At 35.1% G+C, this 22,379-nt stretch overlaps 1 protein-coding gene across 3 annotated transcripts in view; it reads left to right on the top strand.

The window, feature by feature from the left end:
- Positions 1-22,379, top strand: part of Grm5 (glutamate metabotropic receptor 5) — a 464,549-nt gene that overhangs the window by 397,958 nt on the left and 44,212 nt on the right. For all 3 annotated transcript variants that reach the window (XM_046439401.2, XM_046439400.2, XM_058577374.1), the window contains exon 8: positions 15,705-16,644. In XM_046439401.2, the coding sequence (XP_046295357.1) occupies positions 15,705-16,644 (940 nt within the window). The remainder of the gene's footprint in view (positions 1-15,704; positions 16,645-22,379) is intronic.

A 22,379-nucleotide genomic window follows, 5' to 3' on the forward strand; every position in this document is an offset into this window, starting at 1 on the left:
TTCCCCTATGATGTTTACATTCTAGCAGAGAAAATAGATTTCAACATGGCAATTATCTCGGGGCATATCCAAAAAGTGAATGAGAAAAGAAAAGCAATTCTGGTGGCCAACTTTATAAATATTATTTACATGATCATGTTGCAGACAGTGAATATTGTTTTAAATCATGAAATAGAAGGATACTGGTTTCAGAAGAGACATCATTTGCAAAGAGGGAGAGGAAGCAGTCAGATGGAAATAACAGAAGGGGTTACAGTTATATCAGTAATGTGTATCTGTGTGTGTGACTTGAAACAAATATGACAATGTTAACATTTGTTAAATCTGGATTTTTTAAAATTTGTACTATATTTCTTGAATATTTAAAATGTTTATGATTTAAAATATTTCATACTATTAGAACTACTTAAATGTTACTGAAAGATACAACTTAAAAGTAAAAGACAAAATTGGAGATTGCAAAAGGAGAGTAAGAGAAAAACACAGTAAAGAAATTCAGCAAAAATCAATGTGAATCTAATGGTAGTTTGTACAATTATAATGTAGTGGGAATAAAAAGCAATGAAGAGATTGATTAGAAATTAAAATCAGTATTACTAGGTAATTGATTCTCTGAGAAGAAGTTAACTACAGTATGGTCTGGTTTGAGAGAGGAAGGAAAAAAGTGGCCAAAGGCAGCAATTTGGGCAAGGCACTCAGAATTCTCTAAAAGCCTCAGCCAGGCTACATTTCATTGCACACCATTCCCTGCCATGTATCTGCAAAAACTGTCCTAGAATAAAATCTTTAATTTGTTTTCTGTCAAAGAATTTCAGAATGGGAATGTAAGTAGCAACAGCTCAGAGATCTTCAGCTCCCTCATCCAAAACCACAGAAGCACTTCCAGGTGGGTTTGCCAGCCTCCGGCAACCTTCCAATAAACCCAAATCCAAGGATAAAAACAACGTGGCTTTCCAGAAATAACTCCATGGGAAGCTTTATGATGGGAAGTTAGAATGATTTCCTGCTTTTTTACTCATAAGGAAATATATCTTATTTATTAAGTGCAGAGCTGTGAAATGGAAGGAAGGCAGTACATATTGGCATTTTAATGCCAATTGGGACATTCTCTAGGAAGCTCTTTTGGTTCCCTGAGTTACCTAATTGCTTTGGAGATTGAAACCTTTGTATCTTCACTTAAAGGGGGAAAATGAACACAGTCAAACACAAAGGAGTGGATGGGAAAGTGAGGGAATAGAGGAAGAGCTCCAAGAGGGTGGAAGCGTTGACAGGCCTTACAACCCCAGCTTTCGGGCTCCATTCTTACAAATATCAATTTCATTTATGTTTCTTAGCTTGTCCTACTTCCACAGAACTTTTTCTATTTGCCTTTTAATAAGTCAGCACATTAAACAAAAACATGGGGGGAAATCTTTTCATTACCAATAATTATAACTATTTTAAGCATTGTCCTTTTGAATTCCGTGAGGCAGATGTTATTATTTTACAATGAAATTAACTCAGTCAGACTCTGTAAATTGCTCAAGATCACAAAACTAATGGAAAATCAAGCCTGTGGGTTTATGCTATACCACCTCCTTTCTCCACAATCACATTTTAGAGTCTTGTATTTTCAGGAAATTATAGAAAGAAAAATTTCAGCTTCAAACTTGTCAAATATCAATTATCTCAGACTTTTCTGATATTTTTTTCATTCTAAATATGTTGAAAATGTTCTGGCTATTTGATTATAACAGTTGGACTTAGACAGGAAATGGAGGAATCCTTCCATTTATTATATATTGTGTATTTCTGATTCTTTGGGGGCTATTTGTTAAAATTTTAGATGAGAAATATGTTTATTTATTTATTTTTTTAAATATTTATTTTTTAGTTGTAGGTGGACACAATACCTTTATTTTACTTTCATATGGTGCTGAGGATTGAACCCAGTGCCTCACGCATGCTAGGAGAGCACTCTACCTCTGAGCCACGACCCCATTCTGAAATATGTTTATTTTTATTGCTAAAATTATAATAGTTTCTGTTGAAATAAAAAAAGAAACAGGTTTTCAGAACAGTGCTATCTAGCTTCTTGTCTTCTAGAGTAGGCAATAATCTGAATGGAACATACACTGAACAGATGGTTATCCTATCATTCATTCATTCATTCAACCAGCAAAAGATTATGTGATCAAGTTTCAAGTGTTTTCAACAGAATGCTAAGGTCTATCAATACAGATTGAAATGGAAAGTGCCTGACCTTCTATTTATATGGAATCACATGTCCATAGTGGAAGAAGGCTGATTTATGTAATTGCATAAATGCAATATGCAATGATGTAGAGATGTGAAGCATACAATAATGGAACCATTACCAGATGCAATGGTGGTACAAAAGATAGAATAATTCATTCGTAAATATTTAGTGAGTCCCAACTAGATGGCAAACTAGCATTTGTTACTGGGTATGCAGTCATGATGGAGCCACATTCCTACTCTTGAGTATCCCAGAGCCTAGCCAGAGATGAATGCAACTTCTGTATGTTAAGTATGTCTGGGATTAAGTAGGAACAAGTTAATGTTTGTCTAATGAAAACATAAAAGAGGAAGGAAGAAGTAAAGAAAGGAATGAGGGGAAAAATAAAATGCTACTATGAGAGGAAGCATTGATTAATACAAAAACTTTGATGAGAGAAAGTTAATGAAATCTTGAAAATTTAGAGGTAACTTCCAGGCAGAAAGGAAATCACTGCATGTGAGAATGAAAAGTTAAGTACATCATAGAGAAATTTTCAGACAGAAAGAACTAAAAAGAATGATACATGTCTTATATAAGAAATGTGTATACATCTGAAAAATAGTTTTTCCAACATAGCAAATCTCTTCAGGAGCAAATACATCACTATTTCTCATTTACCTTTTCCATCGAAGCCTGTATTATGGGAGTCAGCCTTTTCTAAACAGCAAACATCATAATGGTGATCAGCTGTGAAAGAAAGTGACTGCTTTATTTAATAGGATTTCTGTTCCCTAACCACCTTCTAGATTTCTCCTTTTAAGTTTGCTGCACACTCATATATACAATTTAAGGAAGTTGAATTTTTGACAAATGTAGTACCCAAAAATATAGCTGAGGATTCAAAGATGTGTCTGCAACAACTTATTTTTATTATCTCCCGATAGCATGGGGTTTAAATCAAAAGGCTTTAGAGTCAGGCATAGTCATGTTCAAACCTGTGTTCCACCAATGACTCATTGCATGACATCAAGCAAATAAATTTCCTTCTCTGAGCTTCAGCTTTCTTTCCATAAAGTGGAGATAATTGCCACAACTAGTTCTTAGGATTGTTGAGGACTTTAAATAGCATACAAACAGTTTAGAACCCATTAAATGTTCAAATATCTTAACTATTATCATATCACCTTTGTTACTAAAGTTTTAATAGCTAAATGAATAGAGGCAAATGGACTGATTTAGAAATGGAAAAAAATGAGAAAAATTGGGAAAAGTTTCAACATGACACTTTTAAATATCTTTTACATTTAGAAGAAAAGTATTCTAAGTCAATGACTATCCAGTCAAATGGATGGCACAGTAGGCAATGGTTTTGTATTTGTTAAACTAAGCTTACTATCATAGACATCTATTCTAACTTCACTCAGGCTATCTTCTTACGGTTTATAATTTGAAGTGAATAAATTATTCCAGTTTAATGGTGACCCCAAGTCTGGTAAGATAGCCTTGAACCATGACAATACTAAAAAGTATCTGCCATATTTTTTTAAAATTTTATCACTATCCCTTATTAAAAGATTTATAGCTTCATTGATGACTTCATTACAGACTGTTGATATTTTCCTCACTGGCAAGACAAAAAATATATATATATTTTTTTTAATATATGTATATATATATATATATATATATATGTATATAAGTATGTATGTATGTATATATATATGTATGTTTGTATATATATATATATGTATGTACATACATACGTATTCATATATATATATATATATATATATATATATATATATATATGCATGCATACATACTTACATATTTTAACCATAACAAAGTGGATCTAGTCCCCTCAATGTTTTTCCATTTATATACAACTATAAGTTTCAAGTCAAACTAAGAACACAGTTTCAGGTTCTCCAGATCTCAGTCTTGATCTGCTTTTCTTTTTACAACAGTGACTGGTGATCATACCAAGGCTTTTGCTATTAAACATCATCTATACACTGAATATTTCTGAATTTAATGTTTTAGCCCAGACCTCTAATCTAATCTACAGACATGAATATCAACTCCCTACTTCACATATTTATTTGACCAATAGGTATCTCACATTGTATATTACAAAGCTCAAAGTCCAGGTCTTTGCCTTCCTTGAATCCCCAGGCTGCTCCATCCTCAGTTTTCTATATTTCACTTGCTATTAAGTCTATTCTTTCAGTAGCTTAGGACAGTAACTTTGGAATTACCTTTAGACTTTTCTCATACCTTTTATCGGTCAGGAAATCCCAATGGCTCCTTCTTCACTTCCATAGTTCTACCACTTCCCACTACCTCCACTATAGGTCCCAGTATATGGACTAGCAATTATCATTAATCATGTTTACTGATGCAATAATTTCTGGGCTAGTCTCCCTTATTGGACCCTTGACCCTATTTACAGCCTCTTTCCAATACCCAAGCACAGACATGCAAAAATGTAAGAATTTTCCAACTGGAAAGACTGACAAAAATTAATTAAAACACAAACTATATAAAATATTAAATACACAAACTATATAAAATATTAAAAGAAAGCACATGAAACAGAGGAGAAAAGGTAGAACTGGGTGAGAAAGGGATAGTTTTCAGTATTTAGTTGGTTGTATTTAGTTGGTAGCTATCTCATTCAAAAATCAAACTCCTTACAAATTCTACTTCTGTATGACCTAGCCCTTTGTTACATATCTTCCTGTTTATGCTTCACCTCATCTAGTCCCCCATCCCAACACATAGGTCCTTTTGTTCCTCCATTACAACATCTGAAGTTTCTTTACTTTTTAAGTTTGGTGAATGAAAAATTCCCAAGCAAAGGAAACAGCTGGGGAAATGATCCACACATGTTTAATATCCTTTCTCCCAAGTCCTTGCTCAAATGTCTACCAAAAGCAACCAACTAAATACTGAAAATTATCCCCTTCTTACCCAGTTCTACCTTTTCTTCTCTGTTTCATATGCTTCAATATTTTATATAGTTTGTGTATTTAATATTTTATATAGTTTAGGTATTAATTTATTTTTGTCAGTCTTCCCAGTTGGAAAATAAACTAAAAGGCAGGGAAATTTTTGATGTATTTTTTGTTAACTTGGATTAATAAGCTCCTAGACTACAGTAGACCCTGAATTTGTGCAATGGAAGCCAAGACACAAATCCCCATATATTAAGTACCTGTCACCCATCTTAATAGGAACTTTGTATTCTGCCTTCTAATCCACTTGAAATCTCAAAAAGGTTAGAATCATGATCCTTATTTTACAGGAAACGGATTAAAAACAGAAAATAGCTATGCTTGTGATAACACAGTAAGCAGAAATCAGGGCTGAAGCCCTGTCCTGTCTTCATATAAAATCTGTCCTTTTTCCTGTGACTTTCTGCATTCTTTGTTAAAGGATTTCTAAAATGTAGTGAAAAAAATTCTATTCATTGATTCTTTTCAAATAATGAGCTTGAAGAAGATGTTTTGATTAATACTGAAATAAGTAATGATTTTTTAAAAAAAATAATATGCCATGGGTCATACATTGATCAATTGTAAAAAGCCTTTTTTTCTTTTCCAATTTATAAATTCTTATCAACATATAAATGTGCTTTCCTATCAGATATATAAATTGTGTGGTGTATTTATAGATGTAAACACCACTTACTCCAGGACAAAAAAAAAAAGTGCTGAAAACCCATCTCAATGGAACCTCTCAAAACAAGTCCTAAAAGAAAACACAAACCAGTTTTTATCCTTCCAGAAACCATGCAATGAAAAATGTGCACTGTGCTCTTCCTCACCTTGATAAGTTTGTGGTCTGGCCAAAACAATGTAAGCATGGTCAAAACCGCACTGACATGCCGCACTGATTACAGAAAAGTATGTGGTTTCATTGATTTCAATTTTTGATAGATATAGCTTACCCAAAATAAATAATCACATTTCCCCCCAAGAACATAAAACATTTTAATGTAGTGTTTACCACTATATTATCTAACCTACTTGGAAAATGATTCGTTAAGCATTGGTATATTACATGAGCAATATGAAACAGATAAATGTCTACTGTCCTGACACCTGTTAAATACTGCATTAGGCGAGTGAAAAATTCATACAGCATTGTGCTCTGCCTTATACTTACAGACAATTTCTGACAATATAATACCATTTACTCAGGGCTGTTTATCTACGAAGAGGCTAGAAAGATAAAACAGTCTGGTTATTCCCCTGAAGAACATTGGAAACAATCTATTAAAACGCACAGGCAATTTAGCAGATGTTGAGTCACTTCTGTTTTATGTATATGCTTCTATTTTTCTCCTTTTCCTTACTTCATAATTATTGTGCCACTTTTCAAGTCACAGACTTTCTTATATGATCCTTGTACTAATCTTTGACAGGCAGGCAAGCAGGTATTTCCATCTTTCCTCCTGAAGTTTTTACTGATTTCCCATCTGAACTCTCAGCAGTAATTCCCTGGGACTTTCTAATTTTCTTATGACACTATATTGCTATGTTGCAGAGTTATCCCTTTGCATATTTGACCTGTATTTGGGTTGTTTCCTTTACATTCTTCTCTTTTCCTTGTCTTTATTTCTTCTTCTATGATTCCTTTCAAATACTTTTTAGTTCCAACCCTACCTCTATACTTCCTTAACCAAAAAGAGATGAAATAGCAGTCCTTACCTCATCAGAATGTTGAGGCATTAAAGAAGGTTTTAAGCATAAAGTGCTTGGCACAGTGCCAGAGGTATAGTCACAGACCCTGAGTGTTGGGACAGTACTCTATTTTAAAGGAACAGAGACTGCCTTTCTGTCACCATGGTGCTGACCCAGCACCATAAATACAATAAGATACTCAACAACCTATATACAACTAAGAACTGAGCAATGTGCTCTAGTTGTGCTATGTGAATAATTTTCAATCTTTTTAATGGGTAGGTTAATTAATTAATCTTTCTTCTTATGTACCTTTCTTCTACGTGTAGGTTTTGTTCTCTTATTTTCTCTCTAGAATAGAAACAAGCATTTTAAATTCATCAAGTATATACCAGTAGCTCAGTTGGGAAAATATTTATAATATTGTGTCACTTAAATTTTAGAATCTTACAGGCTTGGGGAAAGAAACAGAAAGTAAAATTTATATCAGAATATGAATACAGTTTTGCAAAAAGCCATAGGAAAGGTAATATAAGCCCAAGCCTTACAACCATCCTGGCCTATCTCAAAAAAGAAGAAAATCAAGGATTTATGAAAATACAGAAGGGTTTAGAAAGAGGTTGCAAAAACTGAGTCATAAAAGTCAGAAACCCTTTGAATATCTGAATGAAAAACCAGGAGTAAAAATGCTTTTCTGTATATAACTTATTGAAAAAATAAGCAAACAAGCAACAATAACAAAGAATCCAGCAAAGTAGGCAAATAGAATGTAATAGTAAAATATTAATATAGTTATTATTAAATATGTGAAACTCCACTGAGAGTGTGTTGGTTTTAAAGTGATGACTTTAATGCTTGATTTTACTAAAATACAAAAATTAGTTTGAAGCATTTTACAGCTGCAGTCCCAAGCAATTTCTTTATTGACCTTTTTCCGGTCATTGGTATTTAATTTCTTATCTGTGAATTCTTCTACAAGGATTTCTTAAAATTAGCACTGTTATTATAGGTAAGGGAATTCTGTATTATCTCTATGTTATGGAAACATTGAGACACACATCAATAGAATAAAAGGCTCATATCCCCAGGAAGTGTGCATTTGCAAGCTGAAAAGGAAGTATATGTCTTCTTATTCCCCACTTGTCCTCTTCATTAACGTAATCATCCATTCATGCAACCTACTTAACTGCTGACTGTGTGCCAGGCACTGTTCTTGGCACTAGAAATATAGCAATAAACAAAGAAACCGTTTCCTGCTCTCAGATTGCTCAGTCTACCACATGAAACAGACAAGCAAACATAGACACAAGCCAGAGAGCCCTTTGACTAAATGGGAGGAACCTGTCATTCAGACTCAGGGAATTGTAATACTCATCCTCAAAGAGGATCTACAAAATGGAAGAATAATGAGAAGTTAGCTAGTGATGAGAGATAGAGGGAAAGTAGACAAGAGGCAAGCATTTCAGTCAGCACATTTTATTATTGAAATCCATATGCTGTGTTTTTCCACTCTTATTCATCTGCAGTATGACCAGAAGTCATATTTTTCAAAGCTGTTCCTACAAATGTGCATCTGTGATAATCCTTCCCTTCAGCACTCTGTGGTACTATTAAATCATTCTTTATGTCTTAATTATGAAATAAATGTTGGCATACAATTTCAGATCCTCCAATAAAAGATAACCAATAAAGAAGAACAAAAATTTAAAAAAACTAAATAAAAATATAGTTCTAAATTTCCAGCTCTTTGAGGGATTTTATTAAGGGAATCTAAAACAAAAATATGTAATAAACCATGAAGGGTATATAATAGACTGGGTCCAATGATGACTGGAGGGTTATGAGTCCACTCCAGCAAAATGGGGATTGTCCACAATCAATTCTTGTTCCTTTGTGCTGTGCTGCTCTGTGCCTATTGGAAACACAGAAAATATTCTATGCTAGATAACTTTAGGGACATAAAAGCAGCAACACCAATATATGTCTTTGACCAGAGACTTCCAGGACACATAGACTAGACTGAGAAGCTTGCTGCAAAGCTGAAAACAATGGAATTTCTTAGAAGAAAGCCTGGATTTATGTTAGAATAACAACTATCAAATGCATTTGCCATCATTAGCCATGCCCATGGTAGACGTGACTAATCAATCTGGATTCTATTTCCTACTAAGTAGTCTGAGAACCCCTTTCAGAGGACCAGTTGATGATAATTCCTCCATGGTGTAGCAAAAAAGCATAAATAAGTAAATAAATAACCTTGAGGTTTCAATCTTAGTCCCAGCAAGTAAATACATTTTATTAAAGCTCATATTGTTCCTCTCTGCAAAATAAAGATAATTGCACTTATTTATTTATTTATTACGAAGAAGACATAAAGTTTCTGGTGCATCACCTGGCATGTAGGAGGCACTCAGGAAATGTTAGTTTTTTTCCTTTTGTTCACACTAACATTAATGGTACAAAAGCAGTTTCCAAATGAGTTACTGATGAATCTTGTCTAACATTTTGGAAAGTGGCTAAATTTTAATTTCATGATGTGATCATGGCATGTTTTATTTCAAGCTAAGGTAATAGTAAAAATCACTTCACTCTAGAATGTTCTTTTTCTGCAGAGGACTTAGGGGCTTTGTTGTTGTAAACAGTAAAACACAAACTGGGCATGATGGTGCATGGCTGTAATCCCAAGGGCTCAGGAGGCTGAGGCAGGAAGATTGCAAGTTCAAAGCCAACCTCAGCAATGTAGTGAGACCCTGTCTAAAAATGAAAATAAAAATAGCTGGGGATGGGAAGGCTGAGGGAGGAGGATCCCAAGTTCAAAGCCATCCTCAGCAAAAGTGAGGCACTAAGAAACTCAGTGAGACCCTGTCAATAAGTAAAATAAAAAATAGGCCTGGGGATGTGGCTCAGTGGTCAAGTGCCCCTGAGTTCAATCCCTGGGTTTAACCCCCAATACCAAAAAAAAAAAAAAAAAAAAAGAATGTTGAAATTAACAGCTTTCTTGGGAGAAATTAATCTGAATTTTATAATTAGATAGCACTTGCTAAAAAGTGATTTCTCTTTATTGTCTCTCCCTTTCCTCACAGAAGAAATGAATTACCCATATAGAATGAATTACTCAAAAATGAGATTAATCAATCATGAAGCATCTATTAAATTATTACTCAGTATAAGGAATCTTTAATGTTAAACATGTCACAACTCTACATAGAAGTAAGCCTTTGAGCTGCTTGCCTAGTTTTGCCCTTTCTGGGTACCAGAATCTTGACTCCGAAATTCAAATACAGTGTGCTGAGTTTGGAATTCCATCTGTAGCAATACATAATACTTGAGGCTACTTAAAAGAAGCAAAAAACAATTGTTGCAAATGACTTGAGTTTGTTCACCAGAATGAGAATTATACACTTGATTATATAGGAAATATATTAATTTGTGAATTGCTTTACCAATCATATAAGTGGTTCTCATTACTGAGGAACCATAGAGAAAAACTGTGGCTAAGTAAGGAATACAGACCTTACCAGTATAACCAAGCAGACCTCCCTACACATACACAAAATAGATTATAGTGAGTGCTGCAGTGAAGAATAAAGCCCACAAATATCTATCTATCTATCTATCATCTCTAACATACACACATGCCACTTCCAATACCTCTCAACTGTGGAAATAATAAAAAAATTATAGCTGAAGCTCAATGAATAGAAAATATGAAAAGATTGGGGATGTGTTCAATTCAGAAAGAATTAAGTCTGCACACTCCTGAAATCCAAGCACAACATCCTAGAGATCCAGATCCAGAGAGGTAAAGAAAGGAGGAAAGGCAGACAAATGGTTGCTGGTGGAGCAGTTTGAAAGCAAGCATGCTGTTTCTAAGTCATCAGTCCTGTGCTTTGGGCAATTCCACTGCTCATGTAGCAGAGGTAGTCTCCATAGTCCCTTATCAGTTGTACCCCTGAAATGGTCTGATCGACATCTGAGAACACATACATCTTATTCTCACAGATTCTCAGCAGCAACATCCTTTACCCCAAAATACATAGATGTTACAGAGCTTGTTAAGGAGTTCCTGCTCAGCCTGACTTTTAGAATGTCAGGCATCTGTCCTTCATTCCCTCTGCCTGAACAGACACTTAGAACAGGATTTGAAAATGCAGCATCTCAGAACTATTGACTAGAGGAATATTCATTGTGTAGGACTAATATCAAAACACTAAGCATGAGTACCAGCTGTAAGTGAGCAGTCACATTGTTTTCAGGGATTCAGAAAATCAGTGAGTTGTCTATTCTGTTATTAGAGGTATGGGGAACAGATTGGTGGAATCATGTGATGAATATGGACAGTAGTTTTGGCAGCCCACGTTCCCCCAAATATAAAACAAGCATTTATATTTGCAATGTATGTCACTCACTTCACACTATGAAATGATGGATAATTCTAAAGAACCATAAAATTATGAATCAAGCATGAAAGGGAGAGAAAGTGAGATATGAACATCTACTTAAATGAATGCTATCAGAATGCAGGATATGGCTTTCTAGTCCGTGGTTCAAATACATTTCTAGAAAAGAATGTTAATGTATATCTTCTGATGATCACAAAATATTTGTTAGATGAAACTTCATTACCATGTTCAAGATTATTTAGCATAAACTACAATAACATATGCTATATTAATTAAATACATAAGAAAACTATAAAATGTATACAATTAAGATTCCTAGCCTCTAAATATACTTCTAGAAATTTACCATTATACCAAGAATAAAGCAAGGGATAAAAAAAACTATTAATGAAAAATGTCCAGTAATTAGAAGAAAATAAAGAAGAAACTGAAAAAGAATAACTAGGTATTCAGATGTTTGCTGACAAGTGCTGTAGAAAGTGGGATAATAAATGGCATTTAAATTTGTATCATAATAAATCAGCATTATCTCAAGATTCTGAGCTTTGGTACAACATGTTCCAACTTAGGAAAAACACTACTCCTCATTCAAAACAAATAGATGTCAGAGTTGACAGGAAAACATAATGATATACTCCTTGGGAAGATATTGGTAAAGCTAACAATTGATGCTTCATACATGATATTTGGGTGAGGATAAAGAAAAGAAAAACTGAAACTTCATTGTTAAAGTTAACCTATTAAACTATCTGTTTTTGTTTATTTGTTCATTTGTTTTCGGTAAAGGATTAAACATGGATATTTAACCACTGAGTCACATCCCCAACTTATTTATTTATTTATTTATGGTTTTGAGACAGGGTCTTGCTTGTTAACTTGCTCAGGGTCTCACTAAATTGCAGAGGTTGGCTTTGAACTTGTGATCTTCCTGCCTCAACCTTCTGAGCCTCTGGAATTATAGGCATGTGCCACCACGCCTGGCCATGTCTTCTATTTCTATGTTTAAACAGATGGTTCCTAAAGCTATAACTTCTACCCTAATGTCTCACCTAAGCCTCTGTTTCCATATGCTCACTTGGTCATAGACACTTCAAACATAACAAATCCAAACCGGAGCAATTTTCTTTCTGTGGTCCTCATCTTAATTAATAACATTACCATCAACTCAGTTTGAAGCCACTCTCCTTGAATCTCCTGTGTACTTTATAATTTCTTTCAATCCTGCTTCTGAAATTTCTTTACAGTTAATTTACCCAGTACAGTGACTAAGTTTCCATCTTAATCATCTTTGACTGCCTTGTTGTGATAGCTTTCAGACTAGGCTTTCTTCAGTCTCTTGCTGCCACTGTGGACTCCTGCTTTTCCATCACTACTATTAGTCTTAGCTCATGAAAAGCCTTAAGTGAAGCCAGGTTTACCACCTCTCAAAGGTAGCCCATAAGACATTCACATACTAAATGAGGTTAATTTAATAATCTCTAAGATTGAGTTGCCAATCAAGGACTCAGGACTACCTCTACAGACACTGAGGTTGCTTATTCAAAAGACAATTCCTTTGCCCCACCACAAAATACTGACTCAGAATCTCCTGAGTTTAGACCCCAGAATTTTATTTTTGTGATCTCCTGCAAGTATGTGATACATATCTATTTTTTGGAAACTCTAAGAGATCATTCAATTATAAGATTCAGTGATTATAGAATTCTAGTAAGAGTCTAATTTGCTATTCACAGGGAATAATTATAAAAAGTATTTTGTGCAATAGCAGTTTAGCTTTGTGAAAACCAAACATAAATCTTTCTCAGTGTTTTGCATTAAATGAAAAAAATTCATTTGAATGAATAAATTCTGGTAAACTTGTGAAAATAATAGCATCACATTAGAGGCATGTCTCATGCATATTTTTCCCAACACATACATCTAATGAGCTTTCTTTAGTTTCACACGTAATGTTAATTGGTTGCACGTGAAGAGTTCAAGAATATATCTGACATAAAAATATCCTGTGCAAAACATTTAGAAATTAAGATGCTAATTGTATTTAGATGTAAGCAATTAAAATTTAGCAGAACAAAGGGGTAAAAGTAAAGTCTTTAAAGTAAATATTGATGTTTTTAGTAGATTATTTTAGCTAATGAAAGTACTCCTGCCTCACACCACTTCTACCCATGATATTTCCTATACCAGTAAATTATTGTGGATATTAGTAGTTTATGATTTACCAGTGGAAACAAGTCTCTACATAATTAACTGCAGTAGATAATAAATTTGATTGTCAAATAATGCTACAAGAATACAGATAAGAATGATTAATTTTTCTCTTTATAAAATATTTTCTATAAGGAACAAATTTTTAAATATAAACCTAAGCTCTATAGCCTACTAAGGCATCAGAGATTGTATTTTAGCATATAAGCATCACATATGGACATGGATATCTTAAAATATAGATACTGATATATTAATTAGCAGTAACATATGCATTTATTTATAATTAATGATGTTATACTTAATAATTATCTTGTGTTTTGTCTGGGATATCCTCAAAATTTTAAAAAGCTAAGAGAACTTTGTTTCAATACTAAATGCACACTTAATTAGAATAAGAATAAGAATACATTTTTCTATAGGACCAATTTTTCAAAATGTGTTGAGGAGCTCAAGCTAACTCACAACTCTTATTGAATCCTTAATGAATTTAACCATAATACTTAACTATAATACTAATGCTATTATCTGGAACATGAGATCTTGAGGTAGGAGACCAAAGGGACAGAAATAATAATAAGAAGAAAAAAAATTTCCTTTATTTCCTTTCTGCAACAGAGCTGCCCGCGGGCATATTTTGGAAAAATCACATTCTTCTTGATCATCAATAGGTGGTGTTGTCTTCCCTAACTCCCAGTTACCATTGATATTCAAAGACATGGCAACACCCCAGTCAGGGGAAATGGCAAGGTGATAGGAAAACCCTACTTTATATCAATTAATATTTTGTTTGGCTCCATATATATCACAAAATAAGTGAAGTAACTTTAGGCAAAGGAGATATGCACATACATAATCCAGAGCTAATAACCGGTTTCATGGTTATCAGGAATTTGCCCCCCCTCCCCCAGAGCTTCTCTTTCAAACCCAGAAAATATTTTTTATCCTTAACATTACTTCAAAGAGTAAGGTAATTGCTGGAGGTCCAGACATATCCTTTATGTTCTAGGAAGCAGATGAAAGAAACAAGAAAATGTGAAGTGTTTCCTCTCCAAGATGAATCATTTTCCTTTAAGGAATCCTCTCTTTACAACTTATTTGCTAAAACCTATACATCTGCCACATTTGACAGCAATGGTTGCTGGAAAACATTGTATTTGAGTTGCATCCTTTATCATCCAAAATAAAATTGTGTATCTGTTGCTGTGAGAAAAGGGAAAAATGGATCCTTACAGTCAATTAGTAATCTCTGCCATATTCCCTCAATGTTCATGGTCCTGGTTTCTTGCCTCCTTTTCTACTCAATGAAGCTATTATCTCAATTCAATTAAAAAAAAAAACCTTTATATTATGGTAATAATTGTTCTAGAGCAATGGTTCTCAACTGACATAAAAATAGGGTTAGTGATGCACACTAACAGCACTTGGAGGGTATTTCAAAAATTACAATGCCCAGGCAATTCCCAATCCAATTAAGTCAGAAACTTCAGCAATGAAACAGACCTCAGTATTTTTTGTTTTAAATCTCTAGGTGATTCCTGAATGCATCCAGGTTTGAGAATCACTGTCCTAAATAAATTTAAAAAGATGACAGATAACCTAAATGATGCCATATTCTATCATATTTTTCTTCTACATAATGAAGTAATATAAAAAACTGCATGTCTTGAGTACACAAAAAGGTTTGTGAGTGGAGACAATTCTCATGGTTGTGAGTTGTTTACCTTTCTCTTCTGGAGTTAAGAGTCAATTGTCAGTCTCTAAACATATAAATTAACGTCATTCTGTATCAATGCAACCCTGCGGTCATATTATTCTCAGCAAGGATGCTGCAAGTGAGAAAAAAAGAGATAGAAATATTCATCTGTTCATTCAGAAAAATACTATTCAGGTACCTACTCTATGCTGGACACTGCTAAAAGGGTCTCAAATATTTGTATGAGGGCAAGGAATATGTTTATCATTATTTTGTTTCACAACCTAGAACAGCTCTTAACACCCAGTATGTAGTCAATAATAGAAAGATTTTCTGATTGAATTTTTAAATGAATTTGAAAACACCAAAGTTAGAAAGGTAGATGAGAGATACACTGAAATATTCATAAGCAGCTGCTTTTACCTTAAGGATCTGCAAACCAAGTAAAGTTCTCTCCCTTTTTTCAACATGTGTCTGTGTCTCTGCAGGTTGTGATTTGATCCCAGTACAGTATCTTCGCTGGGGTGACCCTGAGCCCATTGCAGCTGTGGTGTTTGCCTGCCTCGGCCTGCTGGCCACCCTGTTTGTTACTGTAGTCTTCATCATTTATCGTGATACTCCAGTAGTCAAGTCCTCCAGCAGGGAACTCTGCTACATTATTCTTGCTGGTATCTGCCTGGGCTATTTATGTACCTTCTGCCTCATTGCGAAGCCCAAACAGATTTATTGCTATCTTCAGAGAATTGGCATTGGTCTGTCTCCAGCCATGAGCTACTCAGCCCTAGTAACCAAGACCAACCGCATCGCGAGGATCCTGGCTGGCAGCAAGAAGAAGATCTGTACCAAAAAGCCCAGATTCATGAGTGCCTGTGCCCAGTTGGTGATTGCTTTCATTCTCATATGTATCCAGTTGGGCATTATTGTGGCCCTTTTTATAATGGAGCCTCCGGATATAATGCATGACTATCCAAGCATTCGAGAAGTCTACCTGATTTGTAACACCACCAACCTGGGAGTTGTCACTCCTCTTGGATACAATGGATTGTTGATTCTGAGCTGTACCTTCTATGCATTCAAGACCAGGAATGTTCCAGCTAACTTCAACGAGGCCAAGTATATCGCCTTCACAATGTACACCACCTGCATTATATGGCTGGCCTTTGTGCCAATCTACTTTGGCAGCAACTACAAAATCATCACCATGTGTTTCTCAGTTAGCCTCAGTGCCACAGTAGCCCTAGGCTGCATGTTTGTGCCGAAGGTGTATATCATTCTGGCCAAACCGGAGAGAAACGTGCGCAGCGCCTTCACCACGTCTACCGTGGTGCGCATGCATGTAGGGGATGGCAAGTCGTCCTCCGCAGCCAGCAGATCCAGCAGCCTAGTCAACCTGTGGAAGAGGAGGGGCTCTTCTGGGGAAACCCTAAGGTAAAATGTGTGGGGGCACAGTGGGGTGCACTGCTACACGGGAAGCAGCGGCATTTGCCTTCTTAATATGGAGACACCCGAATGAATGAAGCAATGGGGGGAAGAGTGCCTTAGGGCTTGGGACCTATTCATTGAATGGTTTTTGTGAGGTTAATAAAATGCAAGTCCACTTATTTGGGCCAAAGATAAAACATATGGAAGTTGAGATTGCAGATAAAGCAAAAAGGTATAGCCAAAGCAGAGTGAGTTCAGGGAAAGCGGAGTAAAATCACTGGGCCAAGAAAAAGATCTCCAGGTCCTGAGGGCACAAAGATATATTAACAACTAAATTTTAGCTCACAAGACTAGAGAAGATTATTGTGAATAAATATTATCCTAAGAGCAAAGTGCCAAGAGTCTTATGCATCTGACAGCACTTGAATGTGCCTGAACCTTTATTGAAACTGAGAGGAGCTCTCAACTGCTCATCCCATAAAGACTTGAAGATATAATTACATTTTAGTTTTTAATAGGTAAGTGGCACTCTTTGAAAAATGTCTGAGTAGCTGAAAATAGCAAAAACAACCAAATAACTTTGCATATAACTCTTTTAACTCATCAATTTCCCAATTCTCTTTTACCTGTTGTCCCATCACACTCTTAAGTTCACTATCATGAACAGCAACTATTAGGTGATTTCTGTCTGAAAGCAATCTAGATGCAATAGCCAATAAACAGTTTCCATGCTGTTAGGGTCTTTCTTATGTTATTACTGACCCAACACGTTAAATGACATTGAGATCATATTATCAGTGGCTTGAGAAAAAATTTCAAGGTATTAAAAAGGCTACATAGATTGTTGACAAGGAACTTCTTATTCCACAGATCCATAGATTGGGAATAAAGATTTCCTCTCTTTAAGAAGCACCACATCAAAAAAGCTAGTCAGGGCATCAGTCCCAAAAAATCTACTAGGATTTAACAGTATTTCTAAAAGCTGGATAAATATAATGGAAGATAAATATCTTTTGAATGGAAGATAGATCTCTAAACAATATTGCTTGAACTAGTCTCCTATACCATCATTTATCCTGCATGAAAATCCTACTTTTCAGTTGCCCTACTTTTTCAAAGCATGAATTATGTGATGGTAAAGATACTGCCTCCATCAAGGTTTGGAAACGATTCACAGGATACTTGAAGAAGTTTATCCACGAGGCCCAATTATTTGTATTATAAACTTTTACCCATACCTCATTCAATTCCTTCCTTTTTCTGCTTCTCATCTCTTTCCTTGCACATTGTGCAAGATATCCATCAAATCATAAATTGTATCTTTCCCTTCTTCAATAAATCCCAGCAATGCTGTGGTTTGTACACAGAAGACCTTCCATATACCTAACCTTCCAGCACATTTTCTATCCATCTTCCTGACTCCTCTATGAAACATTCTTTTCCTAAACTTCTGCAGGATCAGCTTTTCATTTTTGGCCAAGAAAATTTTTCACAAACTTTTATTTTATCACCCTTTATTCAAACAAAATCTTCCAGGGAAGTCTAGGAGATATCAAAAACAGACAATTTGGCACAGAGAGGAATTGTGAGTCTCTTTCTCAGCACTCCCAAGAACTCATCAGGGAAGGCTCTTTAGAGAGATAGCTTGAAGTAATGGCAAAGAACACTGGTTGTGTAACATGTTGTCCTTAGTTTGAACACTGGCACTGGCATTTCCTCTCTCTGCACCTTAATTTTTTCATCTGATAAATCGGAATCACTGACTTCAGAGGACTATAAATAATTAAGGAGATAATGTCTGTAAAGGTTTGACAGCTGATAGATACTTTACTCAAGGTAGCAGAATGCTGTGCAGCACTGAACTTGTATCCTGGCAACATCAACTACCATTAGTGTAATCTTAGGCAACTTCACATAACCTCTCTCTGTCTCAATCCCCACCTCTGTTAAATGAGGATCATGAAATACATACTTTGTAGAGTGTTTGTGAGGACTAAAACTAATACATGTAATATCTGCCACATAGTAATTCTTAAGTATGTTATTTTAACTTGACAGTTGACAGTTTTCAGCATTCCTTCATACCTGAAAGTCATTGTGTCAGAAATGTAAGCAAGATGATATTAATAATGAAAAGACCTTCATAAAGGCTGTAGAGGCTTTGCCTATTCGTCTGGATTTCTCAGGGCATCTCCATCTTTGCAAGGTCTAGTCCTTACCAAAATGCCTAGCACACTCGTGTTTCAGCTTAAGCAGTGGTTAGCTCCTTGAAAGTGGGATCTTGTCCACAGTACTCATCACTGTGTCCTCAATGCCTACCTATACCTAGAAGGGTGCATCATACATAGAAGATACTCAATTCATTGGTATGTTTGATGAATGAATGAATTTCAGAAAGTGGTTTTATAGTAGGTATTTTTGGTTTTGCTTCTCTCTAAGTGTACATACTACTCCTCAGTGATTCTATTAACTGTTATTAGATTAAGTCTGCACTGTACTGTATTGCAATATCCCTCATGCATTTGTAGTCATCAGTCTCTGCTCAAGAATTGGGTCACTGATCATGTTAGATATCATGTTCTCCTAGTAACACTTGATCAATATTTTCGACTATTTTGTTTCTATGTTGGTAAACAAAAGCACAAACAAAAACAACAGATTTTACTGATACTGCTAATAGAAACAAAATTTTTGAGGATTTTATGACAATGTTTTAACTTGCCCTGTAGTTCCTGATGATCAGATATTGTAATCAGTACATTTGAGTATTAAAATCTCAAAAAGGGCAAGGAGGGACTTTTGATAGTTTATGGGTTTTCTTTTTTATGATCTTGAATAAACCTCAGCCCATCTACATGATTATAATGGAGAGACATTACAATCTAATTATGTAGAGATTTTTTTGGCCATTAATTAAGATATGTAGGCTGGAACCTGCTGTTGATATGGAGAAAAGATAGGGCAGAGAAAGAGATCATCCTCTTGCATCACATACATTCCTGTTGCTCTTTTAAGCTGCAGTCCACAGAGAGAGATGAAACTAAACATCCTTTCCTCGATGGTTTCCATAAGCCCCTAATCTAAATATTTCTTCTCTATGACACAAAATCAATATGTTCAAAGTGCTAGTCTAGCATTTATCACATTGTAGGATATCACTAGTTATGCTAGAATTTTACCTCTCCTTCAAATTTGCAATTGCATATATGTCTGTGTGTATCACATTATCTGTCGCATTGGAACTTAAATAATGGGGAATAAATGAATGTGAGTGTTAGTAATAACTGCACATCATTCCTGTTTTGAGGATTAAAAGAGGTATGATGCACTAAGTGCTTAGTAGCAGCACATAAAAATTACTTAATATATTATAGCTAAACCTTTAAAATCAGATTTAACTGTGAGGAAGAGAAAACCTATTTTAAGAGTCTATTAAATCTATTTTAAGAAAACCTATTTTAAGATACAATTTGTTTGAGTTTAATATTCTTTATGGTACAAGAAGCATGGAGGCCCAGCATGTGATGTTGGCTTAGAGATGCCAGTGCCAGCACCTCTCCCATTCTCTTGGCTGACGGCTGCAATATAGCTGTCATGGCTATGAAATGCATCCTTTTTATTAGGAGAATGCCCTTCTATCTCATTGTTTGAGAGTGTCTTAAAGAGCTGCAATAGGACCACAGGAAAGTGTGCACTTAGCCTTGTCAGACTCTTCAATGGAAACTGCATGGGAAAAGGGATGACAGTACTCACTGGAAAAGCCAATGAATTGTGTCTGCCACAGAAACTGGTAGTACCTACTAGTAATAGTGGCCATAGTAATAAAAGTCAGGGATAGAGGAAAGAAAAGGAAGTAAAGAAGCAACACAAAGGCGATTAAGAAAAAGTAAAAATTAGAATAGTCCCCCCAAAGTAGTTTATTATCCACTGACCATATTCTGCCACCTTGAAAAACGTTTATTAGTCTAACATTTATAATTATCACAAACTATTGCAAGAGGAAGCATCATCCTTCTCATTTTTCAGATGAGAAATTTGAGGTCCAGCATAGATCCACCTGCCTGTCATCTCATGATTGGTAGGTGATGGAGCAGTTTTTAATTCAAGTCTTAGCATATGCTCACTAAAGTCGAACATTTACCACAATATATTCTTTAGAAAATGTCTCACAAATTACTCCATGAAACAGGATATTTTGTGAAATCATCTGGATAAAAAACACAATTCTTTTATTAGATAGAAAGACTGAAGAGTCTTACAGTTCAGAAACCACTAATTTATTAACAATTTCCAATCATTTTCTACACTTATTGTACATAGAACCATGTTTTTCATAATGTTATTATGAAGAATTGATGCTCCTGGGGGCTCTGTTTGAAAAACATCATCACACCTAATAAGATGACATGTTTATGGTGCTTTGAAGAGTAGTTCATATTTACTGAGTCAGTAGCTGGAGGAACCAACATCTACCTCTGGTCGTGGGGACAGAATCACTTTGAGATCTCTGAGAGCCTAAGGAAATAACAGAGCTAATTCTAACAGAGCTAGCAGTTTTTGTGAGGTTAAATGGGCTCACCCTAGAGCACAGAGAAAAGTGCCCAGAGTCAGTCATTCGGTTCACTGAAATAGCAAAGAGAGATTTTTATTTAAATAGGAATGAGTCACTATAGATTTTTTTTATACAGAAGCATGCTATTTATGCCATCAATGTATAGAGGTCCCTGTGATTAACATTCTGGTTCTAGTCACTAATTTCCAGCATGACATGGAGCAGCATCAAATCATTGTCAAGCAGATAATGCCAGGCTTCTGTTTAAGGCATTCACTTCAGCGGCAAATTGACAAATGAACACAAACCCTTTTCTGACCTAAACAAAGCATTTAATCTGATGAGTCCAAAGTTCTGGTTCTACAAGATGCAGAATTTCCAGCGACATGGGGCTGGAGCTTTAAAATATAGTGGGCCTTTTATGACTAAATTAATGACAGAGGCCTAAAGCTCTAAACCACAAATTTTCTCAAAAGGTGAAACCCTCCCTTGGGATTCTAGTCAGGTGTAAGAATCATTAGTGTTGTTGCCTCCACTTTACTTAATTTTAGAAACTATCATTTGCCACTTTTGTTTTAATTAAGTAATTAACTTTGCTTTAATTAACATTGTCATGAGGGCTCACTTAGGCTGTCTACTAAAGCAACTGCTAGCCTTTCCATATCCAGTGACCAAATTACAATATGCCTGGGAAATTGGGTCTCTTGTGTGAATTTCAATACACTTCAACCATTATCAGAGCTTTAATGATTTCAATCGCTTAGATTTCATTAAAACGTTATTAATCTTCATGAAGTGATATTTGTGCTGTTTCTTTCTCCAGAATCCTTGGCCTCTTCCTTCTGTTTTTCTAGATCCTATTTATCTTCCAAAGCCAAGAGTCCTCAATGAAACCCAATCAGATTAATTAATCTTGCAGTGTTTACCTCATCAAGCCTCTAAGAGCATTTATTGTGTATAGTATATGTATAGTATACATTCAGCACACATTCCTTGTATCTTCCTTATATATTATTTATTCATAGAAATTTGCTGAGGGATGAGCATTTCTGGGCACTCTTCTAGGCCTTAGAGATGCAGGTATTATTTCAAAAATTTTCCATTTATATATATATATATATATATATATATATATATATATATATATATACACACACATAGTATTTTTACAACTGTCTAATGCTGTTGT

The sequence above is a fragment of the Marmota monax genome, unplaced genomic scaffold (assembly GCF_021218885.2).
Source record: "Marmota monax isolate L192 unplaced genomic scaffold, Marmota_monax_Labrador192_F-V1.1 WCK01_AAM20220418_F8-fsc00096, whole genome shotgun sequence".
In the NCBI taxonomy this organism is placed as follows: Eukaryota; Metazoa; Chordata; class Mammalia; order Rodentia; family Sciuridae; genus Marmota; species Marmota monax.